The 17,050-nt window shown below is 37.9% G+C and overlaps 1 protein-coding gene across 1 annotated transcript in view; it reads left to right on the plus strand.

Moving 5' to 3' along the window:
• nbeal2 (neurobeachin-like 2) overlaps window positions 1-17,050 on the plus strand; it is a 338,784-nt gene that overhangs the window by 303,937 nt on the left and 17,797 nt on the right. The window contains 10 exon segments of the mRNA XM_028817374.2: window positions 1,152-1,259; window positions 1,361-1,456; window positions 1,990-2,114; window positions 7,357-7,497; window positions 8,164-8,294; window positions 11,377-11,486; window positions 12,636-12,753; window positions 12,918-13,015; window positions 13,113-13,226; window positions 16,131-16,220. Coding sequence (XP_028673207.2) covers window positions 1,152-1,259; window positions 1,361-1,456; window positions 1,990-2,114; window positions 7,357-7,497; window positions 8,164-8,294; window positions 11,377-11,486; window positions 12,636-12,753; window positions 12,918-13,015; window positions 13,113-13,226; window positions 16,131-16,220 — 1,131 coding nt within the window.

Consider the following 17,050-nt stretch of genomic DNA (forward strand, 5'->3'; position numbering starts at 1 on the left):
TAGTGGGCCCTGTGCTCACTGCCCGGCACCGTGGAACTCGATTGGCATTTGCCATAGAATACCAAGAATTGGCAGGTTCACCACTGACGCCCTGTGCTTTTCACAGATGAGAGCAGAGTCACCCTAAGCACATGTGACAGACGTGAAAGGGTCTGGAAAAGCCATGGAGAATGTTATGCTGCCTGCAACATCATTCAGCATGATCCGTTTGGTGGTGGGTCAGTGATGGTCTGGGGAGGCATATCCATGGAGGGACACACAGACCTCTATAGGCTAGATAACGGCACCTGGACTGCCATTAGGTATCTGGATGAAATCCTTGGACCCATTGTCAGACCCTATGCTGGTGCAGTGGGTCCTGGGTTCCTCCTGGTGCATGACAGTGCCCGGCCTCATGTGGCGAGATTATGCAGACATTTCCTGGAAGATGAAGGAACTGATACCATTGACTGGCCCCCATGCTCGCCTGACCTAAATCTAATAGAATACCATTGGGACATTATGTTTCAGTCCATTTGATGCCGCCAGGCTTCACCTCAGACTGCCCAGGAGCTCAGTGATGCCCTGGTCCAGATCTGGGAGGAGATCCCCCAGGACATCATCTGTCATCTCATTAGGAGCATGCCTCAATGTTGTCAGGCATGCATACAAGCATGTCGGGGCCATACAAACAACTCAGTATGATTTTGAGTTGCTGTGATTAAATTTCAGCAAAATGGACTAGCCTGCCACATCATTTTTTCACTTTGATTTTTGGGACGTCTTTGAATTCAGCCCTCTGTAGGTTAATAATTTTCATTTCCATCAAACGATGTGACATCCTTTTGTTCCTAACACATTACCCAGTCCATATCAATATAGGTAGCCAGCAGGATTTTTTTCCCATTGAGATCTGATGTGTTTTCAAAGTGCTCGTTTAATTTTTTTGAGCAGTTTATATATGTATATAATAGAATATATTTATGTAGCAATACTGTGTACAGTATATGATTGCATTGGACGCTTTTCTTTTTTCCCAGCAGTACATTAAATTTCAGAATACTTTAAATTTAGTAGGCTCAGGAAATTACTTGATAATTTACAATAAACAGGATTTAACTGCTGTGGCTTAGTTGTCCTTACAATGTGATTGCCATTGTTTCTACTTCCAGGTAAGAAACAAAGTGTACACTCGGATTTTGGGTCTTCGTCCCTCTAACTTGTTTTATTTTGGATCTCGCTCCCCACAAGAACTGCTAAAGGCCTCTGGTCTCACACAGGTGAGGAGACACATTTGTACCTGTAGTCAATTTGAGCACATGGTTCAACGTCTTGTAGGTTTAGCTTCTTGTTACTGATTGGTTTCTGTTCTGTTTTTCAGAAATGGGTTTTCAGAGAAATATCAAATTTTGAATATCTAATGCAGCTAAACACTATTGCAGGCAGAACCTACAATGACCTCTCACAGTACCCCGTGGTAAGATGCTGTTCTTGCATGAGATTTTTGAGGTTTTGTTTCATTTATGATACTCACAGTAGTTTTCCATTATTAGTTGTTCATGTTGTAAACTTTATCAGAGCAAAAGAAAACAGGCAAATAATTGTTTCTTAAACATGTCATGAAATGTTATAATTGCAATATAAAAAGTCTGCTGTGAAATTAAGGTACAGTATATTAGTTTTGCCTTTCATTATTACTGTAATTTATAATGATATTTTGCAATGTAGCATATAAGTGTCTGTGCAAATTGTTCATTTTTTTTTAAACAAAAAGTAAATGCAAACTCACAGTAGTACCTACTTATCGATTTGTTGCTAAATCTAGCAACATATTTTTAGTCTCTTGCTTTAAATAGGACCTTTTTGAAATGATTGGTTAAAGATCACTCTCTTTGTTGAAGTGTAGACGTCTGAAGTTGAACCATTCCTCATTTTCTGATCTTTTTAAATCTTTGTTGGTTGTTTTTTTCTCGGTAATATGCTCATGACTGTTATTTTTTGTCATTGCAGTTTCCTTGGATTCTGTGTGACTACAGTTCAGATACACTTGATCTGGACAACCCTTCTGTCTTCCGGGATCTTTCCAAGCCTATAGGTGTTGTCAACAGTCGGCACGCCAAGGAAGTTAAAGAAAAGTAAGAAATAGAAAGTCAGTGATAACATAATGGGTCATAAATTTAGTTAGTTGGAATTTGAGTTGATGGAGCATTGTTTCAAAGACCTCTGCAGCTTGAAAATCCTTCTATCTGCAGCTGTATTCATGTCACAATGGATGACTTTATAGTCTGTTATATATTATAAACCAGCTGCAGGCTGAATTAAGTCATTTTGTATACCAAAAATATTTTTCTGCTTCTTTATTCTTTATCCTTAAAAATGATTAATAGTTGGCCCTTATTCTTTGACCTCCCAAGATTTAACAAATGAAGTAAATTGAGTGCTTTTCCGATTATTTGCATAACCTGTGCTTTATATCAATAACTTGTGCAACACTGATACATGCTCTTATAAGCATCCTTATTTGTTTAATTGACTAAATCTGGGCCATAGTTACTCAAGTAAACATGTCTACGCTCAAAATACACCCACACGTAGTAGCACTCAGACAGCATCTAAGGCTGCATAACACGAATTTTAAAAGTACAGATGGATGCTAATCCAGTAGCACATCAGCTAGCCTGTGTCAGGGGTAACAAGATAAATACAAACAGTTGAGACATGGATCAGTATAAATACAGTTTGATGTTACAACCTTCATTAAAAAATGGAGAGCAAAATCTCTTGTAGACCATTGTTTTAATTCGAACGGAATCTAACATCAGACTACTTATCTATTTTTTTCAGCCTATACTTTTATGTTTCATGTCCATGAGCTTTTCTCTTGAGTCGTTTGTCTCCTGCTATTAAACTGCACTTTCACCATTTTTGTATATTTACTAAAAGATAAACAATTATTATATTACTAGCTAAGTTTCCATCCAGTTTTTTGCGACGTTTTGTTATCGACAAACAGAATATACGTAAAAAAAATGTGCGAAATTTGCTGTCTCCAGCCTGTTTCCATCAAACTGGCTTTTTATCGATAAAATGGTGTGCGTGATGACGTCATCCACCCCCAAAACGAACTGTCGCATAAGTTTTGTTGTATCGCGAAAAAAATCTGCCCTTGAGCCGTTTCCATACATAATTTTGTGTATGTCGCAAATTATCTACCTTTTGTTTTCCACGTTACACCCCCTCCACTAAACAAAGAAATGGAGAGATTATTCAGACAGTTTTTTGAAATTTGCCAGCTTACTGTTATTTCAGTTTCACAAATAATTGGAATTGTACATAATATCCGAAGACGACAGCAGAATGAAGCAGTTGCTTGTCTGATAGCCCTAGAGCTCGAAGAAAGTACCCCAGTGCGACGAAACCCACGGGTATGGGAGAGACGATGGAATAAGACCTTCTGGGAGGAGGTGGTGGAGAGACACTTAACAGAAAATCTCTGGCTGCAACATTTTATAATGACACGGCCGACGTTTGACATGTTGTGTGGATTCATCAGTCCTGATGTTGCGCCCATCACAGGTTGCCACCGACCACCGGTTCCAACCCAAAAGCGGATTGCCATCGCCCTTTACAAGCTGGCAACCTGTGCCGAGTATAGAGTAGTTGGAGAAACTTTCGTGGTTAGTAAAACTACCGTCCATCGATGTGTATATGCTGTGTGCACCGCTATTAAAGAAAAATTAATGCGGCGTTATATCAGACTTCCGACTGTAGCGGAGGCCAATGAAATTGCATACCGCAATTCCTTGGTGCATCTTGTGCCACAGATTTACGGTGCGCTGGATGGCACGCTTGTGCCTATTCTTCCCCCGACGGAAGGCTACCGCGATTACATTAATCGCAAAGGGTGGCCATCTATTGTTCTCCAGGCCCTTGTTGATGACAGGAGCATGATACGAGACATTTGCGTTGGCACTCCTAGAAGTGCCCATGATGCAGCTGTGTTTGCAGCATCGGATCTGTACAGGTGAGCCTACCTTTCAACATTCCTTCACAGTGCGATAACAACTGAATTAACCTGCTTCCCTGAAGGTTTTTAATTAAAACTGAAATTTGAATTAATACAAAATAACGACGTTTAATCAAAAAAAAAAAACTCTCTTCATCAGACCATGCGAGCCGCTCCGCCATTCTCGTTTTGATTGCACGTGATGAAAATGTGACACATTTATTTGCGTTAAAGCCCTTTTTTCCGACAAAAACTGTTTCCAATGTAGTTTTTGCGACATCTGAAGTATCGACATGGAATTTATGCGCTAAAGTTAAACAGAAAAATATTATGTCGACATGTACAACATTTCATCGATAATTAGCATTTCCATCAGCTATATCGGTAAAAAATTTGAAGCGCTAAATATTTTTTCGCAAAAACTCCTTGGATGGAAACCTGGCTATTGTCAACAGTTAGTGTTACTCTAACACTCACTCTGTAGAACATTGGATTTGCATGCAGTATTTTTTTTTTTTATAAATCCTAAGTTTTTAGAACACTACATATCTTAAATATTGTGTTATGGGTCTTTTTTTTCCTTTTGGTTAAATCCTTTTTCTTTAAAATATATTTGTAGTGTTTTTGGTGTTATGTTTTCCCTTGGAAAAAAGCTGACATTCTTTCAAAAATTAAAATTGTTTTTATGTGTAACAGAAACATTTAAATGCTAAAATGTCCACATAAATACAGTAGGAAAGGAAAGTTTAGTGTCTACTGGTGTACTGATAAAGATTTAGTACATATCCTTATGTGGCTTGTTTTGAAACAGCCACCAAACACAGGCCAGTGTTGCAATCAGGACAGTAGAAGTGTGTTTCTTTGTGTGCTTTTCTTATACTATTTTTTATGTTGATTATGCATGAGAGGGTACAGTGTGATAAATTATCTTATTGATATATTATTATCAGTGCTTAAGGAGCTAACATCTAGCTTTACATGCCATTGTATTTTGGTGGGAAGCTCCACCCCACTCATGAATATTGATGAGTTAACATTGGGTGGCAAAAAAACTTTAAAATATTCATGATTTTTTCTGCGTAATGTTATTTCATCTACTAGATGGCAGCAGAATACTGTCCCAAGAGTTATTCTGGCTTAATGCTGTAAAACCATAATTGAATAGAATCCCGAGCCAAGTAATGCTCTGGGTTAATCCCAAGGAGGTTAAAATCCTACTTTGTTTCAATTTTCTTTTTTTTATTTTAATTTGCACTTCCTATATATATATATATATATATATATATATATATATATATATAAAATACATGTGACTTAGCATTCTGTGTTCTAATATTTTTTTGGGGGGTGGGGGTGTAAATTTGATTTCTTTTGAGGTGTTAGGGCACACATGGCTGGGGGTACCCTGAGATCGTTTAGCCTTGAGTACAGGATTGATTACTCCATTTTTTCCATGGTAGGTGCCTCTTGGCTGGATGATTTAAATCTATCTAACACATGTACTTCCGTGGATAAAAAGTGAAGGAAAGAAGCCATCAATCATACTTTGGGTACATAAAAAATAAAACAACATAAAATAATAATCAACTAAGCTTTAAAATAATTGGTTTCAATGGCCCAAAGCCATTCATTTTTTTAATAAGGAAATAATAGGTGGGCAATTCAGGTCTGCCCATTCATTTCTTTCTAATCAAATATTTTTTCCTCAATTATCTTATCCACTTTATATTTCTCTATTGTATAATAAAATCCTGGGATAAGACGAGATGTTTTCAGAGAGAGAATTTCAAGTCCTGCGAGATGAGACTTTGTGCCAAGAGATTTGACCACGCCTGAGGCCAGAAATAAAAGACAAAGAGTAGAAGACAAAATAGAATGTCATAAAGAGGTTCAAAAACGTTGGCGCGATACACATGCAGAGCAGGTTAGAGATAATGAAAGTACTAAAATTCGAAAGTCTCAAAAAACTGATAGTAAAGATTGCATTAGTGCAAACAAATGGAAATTATTACTCAGTGAAATAACGGAACAGTGAAAAGAGATCGAATATATAGCCATAGGTGATATGACAGAAGTATGTAGATATTGTTCGGCTTTAAAGTTTAAGTCGGAGACTTGTAGATCGTCTAATTTGTGTTGCCATCAGGGAAGAGTAGTGTTTCTTCCCAATGAAGAGGTGTATCCGCGAGAAAAAAAATATTTATTTGGTGGAAGTGAAACCCACAAACACTATAGGCAAAATATCCAAATCTCAATAATTTGTTCGCGTTTGCATCAATCAATGCTCAAAACATAGATTTAAACAATTCAGGACCATACGCTATGAGAATCTGTGGTCCCGCAACAATTAAAACTACTACAAGTTTAATTTAAAAAAAAACACAATTCAGGCAGGTTTGTATTTATAATCACGGAAAAGCAATGCAACATAGACTTGAAAGAGTTAAACGTATTAGAAATTCTACAGCCAATAATGGATACAAATCCATACATCCAAAAGTATCGCACTTTACATGAAATGTATCTGAAAAACACAGACAAAGAAGTTTTCTTGGATCTCTATGTGAATCTGAAAGATCATGCTCACATACATAATAAACCAACATGTGACGAATTGTCAGTGATAATAGTTTCGAAAGACGGATATCAAAGACAGAGTTGATTTTCGTGTTTATCCAAAAGCACAACACGAATCATTCTTAAGCAGCAGATCCAAGAAATGACTAGCGCGTAGGGCCCGCACGGGGGTTGGTGAGCAGGGGGCAGAGCCCCCTAGTTTTTTATAATTTTCACAGCCCAATGAGCATATATTGGCTTATTCTGTAAATATTGAAGTGTGCATAAAAGTTATGTTTCCTGTTTATGTTCTCAAAATGACAGGATACATTGAGTCTATATTTGAAAGATCTTTATCCCACATTCATGTTGACTTTTTGAATGAAAAATCGATCACAAGTTGTTCAAAGTGCTTAATCAGACATGATTCCTCAGCACTGTTATTAATATTATTAATGATGCTATAGCAGTACCTGTGGAATAGTCATTTCTGGGCCTCGGCCTACACAGGCCTCTTCATCCTATCATTTCTGGTTGTTTTCTTCATTTCATGCCTTTCACTTTTTCTCTCTGCCTATGCTGTGTACTGCTGTTGCTTTCCCATTCGTCTGATCTCTTGTTTGTTCTTCTCTTCTCTCTTTTTATTTCTGATGATTAACCAGTCATTATTCCTTGATGGTCCCTGGAGCCATCTTGATTGGGCCATGTTTTGCCATCATTGTGGGTAGGTTACTTTAATGGTAGGCAGGCATACTGGAAATCTTAACAGTTTTTTTCCAACATAACTCTGTTTGTATTAATCTGTACTGTTTTAGGTACGAGAGTTTTGAGGACCCTACTGGTATGACTGACAAGTTCCACTATGGAACACACTATTCCAACTCTGCTGGAGTCATACACTATATGATCAGGGCAGAGCCTTTCACCACCTTACACATTCAGCTGCAGAGTGGAAGGTAAGGGTCAGTGCTGAGTAGCTCATTTTAGAGCATTATTTCTTTTTACAAAATGAATGTCTGCATTTTCCTGATGTCTCAAATTCTCAGTATTAAAATTATACTAATAATGTGAAATAGGAATAAAGGAACATGTACAATATACACTGTCTGCACAGTATTTTCCAGAACAAAATGTAAAAGGGTAAGTCAATGTATTAAAAGTCAATACTCTGCATAGGTGTGCCTTTTATACATCTTCAGTCTACACAAAAGTGTTTTAAATTAAAATTTAGCTGTGTGACTAAAATAATTTATGACCTGTGACTAAGTATCAAGCTTAAAATCTGTGGGAAACCTCTACACTTGAATAAGGTCATTATTTTCTCAAGGGTATTTTATTGTAATGTCTTATTTATTATAAGTATTATTTTAACAAGCAAACTGGCATTTTAAGAAAATCAACACAGTTGGTAACATAGGTTAATATAGGTTAACATTAGAAATGTAAAAAATCTGATATCTGTATAGTATAGTAAGTTATAAACTTAGTCCATTAATACTGCATATGGTGACTGATGTTTAGCCGAGCACAGCCTGTCTACTTTATGCTTTCATGTAGCTAATGTAGCTTCTCTTCTGTTCCCCTTCATTATCCTCCTGCTGATGAATGTCTTTTGTCTTTAGGTTTGACTGTGCAGACAGACAGTTCCACTCCATTCAGGCTGCTTGGCAAGCTCGCATGGAAAATCCAGTTGATGTGAAAGAGCTAATTCCTGAATTCTTCTATTTTCCAGAGTTCTTAAAAAACATGAATGGTAAGTGACAACTTGTAGTGCTCAACACTTCAATAAAAAATTCTTCACACTTTTAAATGCAGTTTCACATCATGAGTAAGCACACCCTAACCCTGAAATTTGCAAAATGGGTTCAGAAAATAAATATATGCATGATAGACATTTAATAATACACATAACTGCTTGTGAAAATTGAAGCTGGAGAACAGAGTAAGTTATAAAGAACAGTCAAAAAGGTTAATCCATTACAATGGCCTGTGTCTACAGATAACTGTGAGCAAGAAAAATAGGAGTATAATATTAGACCATTGGAGCTTGACGTAGGTGTCACTGCATAACTAAAGACACTGAGGACCATACTGGCATGACTGACAAATTCCACTATGGGACATACTATTTCAACTTTTTATATAGGTTAGGATAAAATCTTTAATGCAGACATCATAGTTACATATCTTGATTTTTTTAAATAAACACTGAAACCCCTGTCTCTTCTGTTATACATGCTGGTTAATAAGGGTGACTAGCAATTCCAAATTAGATAGATAGATAGATAGATAGATAGATAGATAGATAGATAGATAGATAGATAGATAGATAGATAGATAGATAGATAGATAGATAGATAGATAGATAGATAGATAGATAGATAGATAGATAGATAGATAGATAGATAGATACTTTATTAATCCCAAGGGGAAATTCACAAATTGGCCCCATTGTGAGTGTTTTGTGTGTATGATTAGTGCTGCCAGTGTAAGCTCTAATCCCCCTTTCAATTCTTAAATGCGTTTACCTAATGTGTGTAACAATTTGTCTATGTGTCCTAAGTGCTTTATAAATTCCCTTCTTCTCTTTCTGTTTAGTTTTCCTCAATTGCATACACCCAGTAATAAACTTGTGTCCTTTCAAAGCACATGCTCTACCTTGCACTTCTTTCTAATCACCTCCACTCAGTCACCCAGTGACCATGACCAGGCTATTTTGAAAATAAAGGGATATATTAAATATTTTGGTCACTACTTTGAGAGTAATTAATAAATAAATTCAGTTCACACTGTTGTTTTTTTTTAATCTCACTATAAATGTCCTTCTTCATATTCTTCATAACCTCAATGTACTTGATGATTATTAGCACAAATGCCCATTCTTTGCAGATGTGGCTTACTTAATTCTATATTAATGCCTGTAAACCTTCTCATAGTCTCTCTTCTACAGATTTTTTTTCTTTATCAGCAATATTTTTTCTCCAGTTTTCAGAATTTCTTACTTTGAAACAAACTTTTCAAATTAGATGAAGCTTTTGGTCTGTCTGAATCACAGCTAATGTATCTAGTCACCTAAATCAGTAAGGTTTTAGACTGCAGGGTATTAAAACTGAATGACTAAATACCGTAGGTTTTTGTAGTTTGATATCCCACAGTTGCAACTGGGCAAAGAAGTTCTTTATACGATATGATGCCTGTCTTTGAACTTTAAAGTAGATAATTCAAAAGAAATCTGATTCTGTTGAAAAAATATTTAAAGGAATACTCCACCCAAGAGTAAGGTATTTATTGTTACTTATGCCATGTAGTTTGTAGTGATGGCTGAGAATATTTTTTAATCTCATGTTTTCATGGAGAGCAGCAATAACAACATTTGACAGAATGGAACACAATGGGTGACCAAGGCTGGGCCGCAGAAAAACATTGTAAAGTTACCCATGAAAGAATCTCACGTTGTTCGTTTCTCATAATTCACATGTCAAGTCATCCAGCTGTATGCTCTCAATGCCCCAAACACCTCTTTTTTTCCGTAAAAATATTGTTAGATACATAGTTGCGGAAAATCAGAGTGATGCATGGAGAGGAAATGTGTTCAAATGAGAACAAGTTTTTTGATTTAAAGACCCAGATCTTCCCCTCAGTCCTGTCTTTAATTCAGAAACTTGCTCCTGTGTGACAGTTTTCTCTGTGTACACTGCTTTTCTGGAAGAAGTGCCTTGAGCATGGGAAAGGTGCTATATAAATAAAATGTATTATTATTATTATTATTATTAAGAATTTACTTAACAGTATTTTAGCTAAAAATGCATATGTTTTGATTTTTGTGAGCACAAGCATATGACTGGTTCATTTGCAGCGTGGACTGAGACCCAAGTAACAGGAGATTTTTTCATGGCTGTTTTTATATTGTTGTCTGTGGTCCAGAGTTGATCTCTGTAGATGCCCAGTTTATCTGTGTTCTTCATGAAAACATGAGATTGAAAAGTATTCTTGGCCATCACTACAGTCTGCACAGGCTAATAACACATAAAAATGTTTTTTTGGGTGGACAATTCCTTTAAAAAATAAATGTTTATAATTCCATCTAAAATATATTTTAAAAAATAAACGTTTCTTTGACTTTCACATGGTCACTGTTCTCTCTACGGGCGGCACGGTGGCGCAATGGGTAGCGTAGCTGCCTCGCAGTTAGGAGACCCGGGTTCGCTTCCCAGGTCCTCCCTGCGTGGAGTTTGCATGTTCTCCCCATGTCTTTGTGGGTTTCCTCCCACAGTCCAAAGACATGCAGGTTAGGTGCATTGGCAATCCTAAATTGTCCCTAGTGTGTGCTAGGTGTATGTGCGTGTGTGTGCACGCCCTGCCCGGGGTTTGTTTCCTGCCTTGCACCCTGTGTTGGCCTGGGATTGGCTCCAGCAGACCCCCGTGACCCTGTAGTTAGGATATAGCGGGTTGGATAATGGATGGATGGATGTTCTCTCTACATGTCTGGATGCTTCTGTGTTTATTTTGAGGCTTAATTAAACATAATTGCCCCCAGTGATCTCATTTTAATCCTGCACCATTTAATCGACATTTTCCTTCATCTGACTTGTATACTGTATTTCACAGAAAGATTTCATTTTTAATTCTGCTGTGCCAAGTACACCTCACGTATCTGGCATATTTGTGTCAGCACTTCTGACTTCCATTTAAATGCAGGTAACAACAATATAAAACTTTCAGCCTTTCTACATGGAATTGCATTTTACTGTATAACACAGGAAGCCAGAATCAATGGAATATGAACAATATTGTGTGAAGTGTGATATACTATTGAACATTTGTCTTTGTTTTAGATTTTGATCTTGGATGCCTTCAAATGTCTCAGGACAAGGTGAACAATGTTGTCTTACCGAAATGGGCCGACTCCCCAGAAGACTTCATCCGAAAACACAGAAATGCTCTTGTAAGATATTTTGACCCTTGAGAATTTTATAGTATAATTGTTTTAATAAATGTGGCTTCTTACTTAATAACTTTTTTGTTTATTGATTATTTACTGCATTCAAACAGACTTCTCAAGAGACCATGATTTCCTATGAAATTATTGTATTTGGACATGAATTACTCAAATACAGTGTTTTTCAAACTGTGGGTTGCAGATTGCTGCCATTGGGTCATGAGTTACTGCTGTATTTACTAATATTGGGGTTGTTGATGATTAGGAATTGGGTTGTGGGTCACCACTGGTGCTGCAATTCATATACCATTAACCTGTTTTTAATGTAAATATCTTGCAGCTAAAAGCTCTTATCCTTTGTTTTATTTCAATTCCAGTATGCTTTTGGTAGAGAGACTCGCTCATAACAAATAATGTCACTATCCTAATACTTATGAACTATATGTGACAAATTTAGCTTCACATGGCAACTATTGCAAAATTTCTTTAAAGCTTAATCATGGTAAATTCATATTTTTGTAAGCAATAGGTTCACTAATGTTTGTTTAAGATAACTAGCTAGGGCACACTCTAATTCTCCAAGTGAAAATTTTACTTTTTACAGAAGCTCAATAAATACCAACACCTCTGTCAAAAACACAGCAGAACGAGTAAAAAGAAAAAAAAACGTCTGACTTGGCTAACAACAAAAGTGGCTATCACAGTTAGCCATTATAAAGATATAAAGCAGCCCCAGTCGTGTTTCTTGACACATTTCTGTTGAATGATTCGTTGGCTGAAAATTCTCAGTGTTAATGTGTCAGAGAGGGGACATGCAGCATTGTTGTAATCTTGCCATTAATAGTGATGGCATAAGTGCCACTGGTCTATAGTCATTAGGTGAAGAAGCATCTGCCTTCTTTGGAAAACTAACAACACAGGATGTTTTTCATAGCTGCAACAGTATTTGCATATTGGTGATAGACTAACCTGTTCGTGATGGCATGTAACATTTTGGACAGGAATAAAATCTTGTTTTAAATATTAAACTGAGTAGAAGAACCACTAATGCTGGAGTGTTTTGTGTTTGCAATTTTGTAAGGTGATTGAATTCCATTTGTAAATAGTTTCAACAGCATCCCTGTTTATAATAAAGTGCTTGTGCTTTTGCCTCAGGAGTCAGAATATGTTTCTGCTCATTTACATGAATGGATTGACCTTATTTTTGGCTACAAGCAAAGGGGACCAGATGCAGTTGAAGCTCTAAATGTCTTCTACTACTGCACATATGAAGGTAAGAAGAATGAGTTGACCCTGTTACAGACACTGAAGACACAGAATGGTGATGTGGTTAGCGAGAACAGCAAATATTTTTCATATCGTTTGATGGAGAAATGTCTTGAATTTTACTGCATCTATGAACAGACAAGTCTTACCATATCTGTATGTCCATTGAAGGTGCGGTTGATTTGGATGCCATTGCAGATGAGACAGAAAGGAAAGCTTTGGAAGGGATGATCAGCAATTTTGGCCAGACTCCCTGTCAGTTACTAAAGGTGAGGCAGATTTTTTTAGTTTTATTCTTGATCATGGGGTTTTCAAGTTCAATCGTGGGGAATGCAGTCCAAATATTTGTCTTCTCTCTCTTTTCAGGAGCCTCACCCAAAACGGCTAACTGCAGAGAATGCTGCGCGGCGACAGGCTCGCCATGACACCATTCCTCCCAATCTCTTTGATAATCTGTCCCAGCTGAAGGCTTTCGTTGAGGTAGGTGCCCACCCTCTGATGCTTCAAGATCTCCCTTTTCTAATTGTTTCAAATTAACATTTAGAGATATCTCAGAAGGTGAATGTTAAAGAGATCTCCGATATCTTGATGTACATTGTAAGAGATCTGAAAATAACTCGTTCAAACAATGAATTTGAGTTACCTGAAAATGAGTTTCAAATATTTCAAAAGCAAGTCAATTTTATGATATCTATGATGCATTTAACATACTGGTCTTGCATTTTGTTATACTCTTAAAATAACTTTTCTGATGTGATACGGTTTGAGCTTTTTTATAGTAGAAAGTAAGCTATTAGACAGTAACTATACCTTGAAATAAATAGGAAGTCATTTATCTATATATTTAAATGTAATAAAGATACAGTGGAACCTCGGTTCACGACCATAATTCGTTCCAAACCTCTGGTCGTAAACCGAATTGGTCGTGAACCGAAGCAATTTCCCCCATAGGATTGTATGTAAATACAATTAATCCGATCCAGACCGTACGAACTGTATGTAAATATATTTTTTAAAATATTTTTAAGCACAGATATAGTTAATTACACCATAGAATGCACAGTGTAATAGTAAACTAATGTAAAAACATTGAATAACACTGACAAACACCCAGGCTCCCTGCTCAGCTGCATGTACAGGCTCGCTCTCAGCTGCACGCGCTCTCTCTCTCTCTCTCTCTCTCTCACTCTCTGCTCTCTCTCTCTCTCTCTCTCTCTCTCTCTCTCTCTCTCTCTCTCTCTCTCTCTCTCTCTCTCATCAGCACGCGATACTGCCTGCTCTCTCTCTCTTTCATCAGCACACGAGCCTGCCTGCTCTCTCTCTCTCTCTCTCTCTCTCTCTCTCTCTCTCTGCTCTCTCTCTCTCTCTCTCTCTCTAGCACGCAAGCCTGCCTGCTCTCTCTCTCTCTCTCTCATCAGCACACGAGCCTGCCTGCTCTCTTTCTCTCTCTCTCATCAGCACACGAGCCTGCCTGCTCTCTCTCTCTCTCTCTCTCATCAGCACACGAGCCTGCCTGCTCTCTCTCTCTCTCATCAGCACACGAGCCTGCCTGCTCTCTCTCTCTCTCTCTCTCTCTCTCACATTGCAGCAGTTCACGTCTGACCGAGAACAATGCAACACGTGCGGAAATCATCAGCGCGCACAAACCGAAAGGGAAACTGGCTTGTTCGTATACCGAGTGTGTGGTCATGAACCGAGGCAAAAGTTTGGCGAACTTTTTGGTCATAAACCGAGTTGTACGTGTACCGAGGCGTTCATGAACCGTGGTTCCACTGTATATTCAAAGTATTTTGAGTAGTCTAGAAATTGACATTGGAAAAATCCAATTTTTTTTTTTAAATTGGTCAGATTCATTTTGATATGTTAAAAAGAGTTTCATCACATTTTGAGATATCTGAAGATGGACAGGAAGTTATTTTGAAATTTGTTTAGATGTATTTTAAATATTTTGGAATAGATTTTTTTTAAGATATATCAAATTATTTTCAAGGCTTCTTGCATTTTTTTAAAGTTATTACTGAATGTTATAAATAAATGCTCGCATTATTGATGCACAAATCTTATGGTTGTTTTGTAATACAAGTACAGTGATCCCCCGCCTATCACAGAAGTTATGTTCCAGACCCATCAGCGATAGGTGAAAATCCGCGATATAGAAAGACCATGTAAATAAACATTTTTTTTTTTTATAGTTTAAGCCTTAAAATACCCCTCCCACACGCTTTAAACACATGTAAACTTATTAAAACACACTTTGTAAACACATATGATATGAGGATGTCGGGCTAAGGATATGAGTAACATCTCTCTATTATAAAATGTTTTAATGTCACACAAGACAAGGCAGTGAGACAGAACAGTAAGAACAGCTGCTGTACAGGCTTTTAAATGATTGATGGGCAGAGCGACAAGCAGAACAAGCATCTTGGCAGAAGCAGCACAAAGTCCACTTCTTAGCGTGCATTCAGCTCCCCCTCCCCCCTTCACAACGTGAAGTGGCAGGAGCGTAGCGCGCCTCCGGGGAGTGGGGGGGGGTGGGGTTTAAGCAAAGCAATTGAGACCAGATCATCTCGGACAGACACTTTGATGACATGCCCTGCTTACAAACAATTTAAAACAAGTTCACTGACATCTAACCTAGCAGTTGTTGGAATGCATTTGGCAGACAAACTTCAGGTGCTCCCAGCTCTTAAAACAATGACAAGCAGAACACGCAGCTTGCCAGCAGCAGCTGCAGAAACCCAGCAGATGATCCGAGCACCTCTCTTTAGCGTGCATTCAGCCCTCACTCCACCCTCCTCCTCTTCCTCCTCCTCCTTCAGAACGCACAGAGCGACAAGCAGAACAGGCATCTTGGTAGAAGCAGCACAAAGCCAGTAGCTGATCTGTCCACTTCTGCTTAGTGTGTGTTCAGCTCCCCCCCCTTCACAAAGCAAGCGGCAGAGACACGAAGTGGCAGAAGGACAGCTGCTGTACAGGCTTTTAAGTGATTGACGCAAAGCACGACAAGCACCGATTGCATCTCTTTAGCGTGCGCTCAGACCAACCCCCTTCACAACGCAAGCAGCGTTACAAGTTCCACGAGAAAGAGATTTAACCACGCCCGGGGCAGGAAGTAAAGGACAAATATTGTTTTTACAAACGTTTTAAAGTAAAAATAAAAATAATGCATATGTAACAATTCCCATGAAAATAACAATCTCTTTAAATTGTTATTCCGGTAAACCAAACCCGGGGGTGGGCGAGAGAAACGAGCAGGGGGCAGAGCCCTCTAGTAATAATAATAGTATTAGTAAATCCACGATGTAGTGGGGCGCGATAGCTGAACCGCGATATAGCAGGGGATCACTGTAATAGTGTTTTTTTATTTTTATTTTTTTCTAGTGTATTGTTGATGGTGTTCCCTTGGTACAAGCTGTAGTCCCAAAGAACCAGGCACGAACATTCATGACTCAGAGTTATCATGATATTCTGGTAAGAGTCTTCATTTTGACATTTTAAATTCATTCTCTACTTATTTTTGTAAAATTGCGACATTCTGTTTCTTTGAATATTACTTTGACTTGTTTCTACAGCATGGAATATGTTGAATCATTTTAGAGACTACCTTTTTTTAGACCTTAGTTTTTTTTTTTGTTTGTTTGAAGGGAATTCTTTAAATATAATAGGTTAGGCTACAATGTCATTTATTATCATTATGCATCATGCTGTATGTACCAGAATTTGATTTAGTTCACAACCTATATTTTCTGTCCATGCTTGATCAAATTTGGTTACTTGAGGCCTCATTTATTAAACTTTGTGTGGATTCGAGCATGATAATGTACGCCCAGCAAAAAAAAATCAGATTGATAAAATCTGGTGTAGGCACGTTTCTATGCAATTGTTTATAAATCACAATCGTCTTGTAAATATGCATACATGAGCGTGCCTTGAACTCAACCCTAAAACATCCATATATGGAGCATGCTTTTCAACCTCATACATATGCAGTCATAATGCTGCAGAACGTCATTAGCTGGTAGAGCTGCCACACTCCTGACGCATCAAGACCCTGTCTCTGGCATTCAGGAGCATGTGACTGTACAGCTGAGAGTGCAAGATCATGTACAGTATTACAGCACTCTGATCTGCACTCTGGTGATCCAGAAAAAGTGTAAGGTACCATCTTCTGAGCAGGCAGCCACCATTACCTGGCACATATAATGATGTGATTGCTGTTGCAATGGATAGTACAGGCCATATGAAACACTGAAGGGTTTAGCCACTTATGCTACCAATAAGCCAGTCAACTATATCTGCCG

Source organism: Erpetoichthys calabaricus, chromosome 13, assembly GCF_900747795.2.
Source record: "Erpetoichthys calabaricus chromosome 13, fErpCal1.3, whole genome shotgun sequence".
In the NCBI taxonomy this organism is placed as follows: domain Eukaryota; kingdom Metazoa; phylum Chordata; class Cladistia; order Polypteriformes; family Polypteridae; genus Erpetoichthys; species Erpetoichthys calabaricus.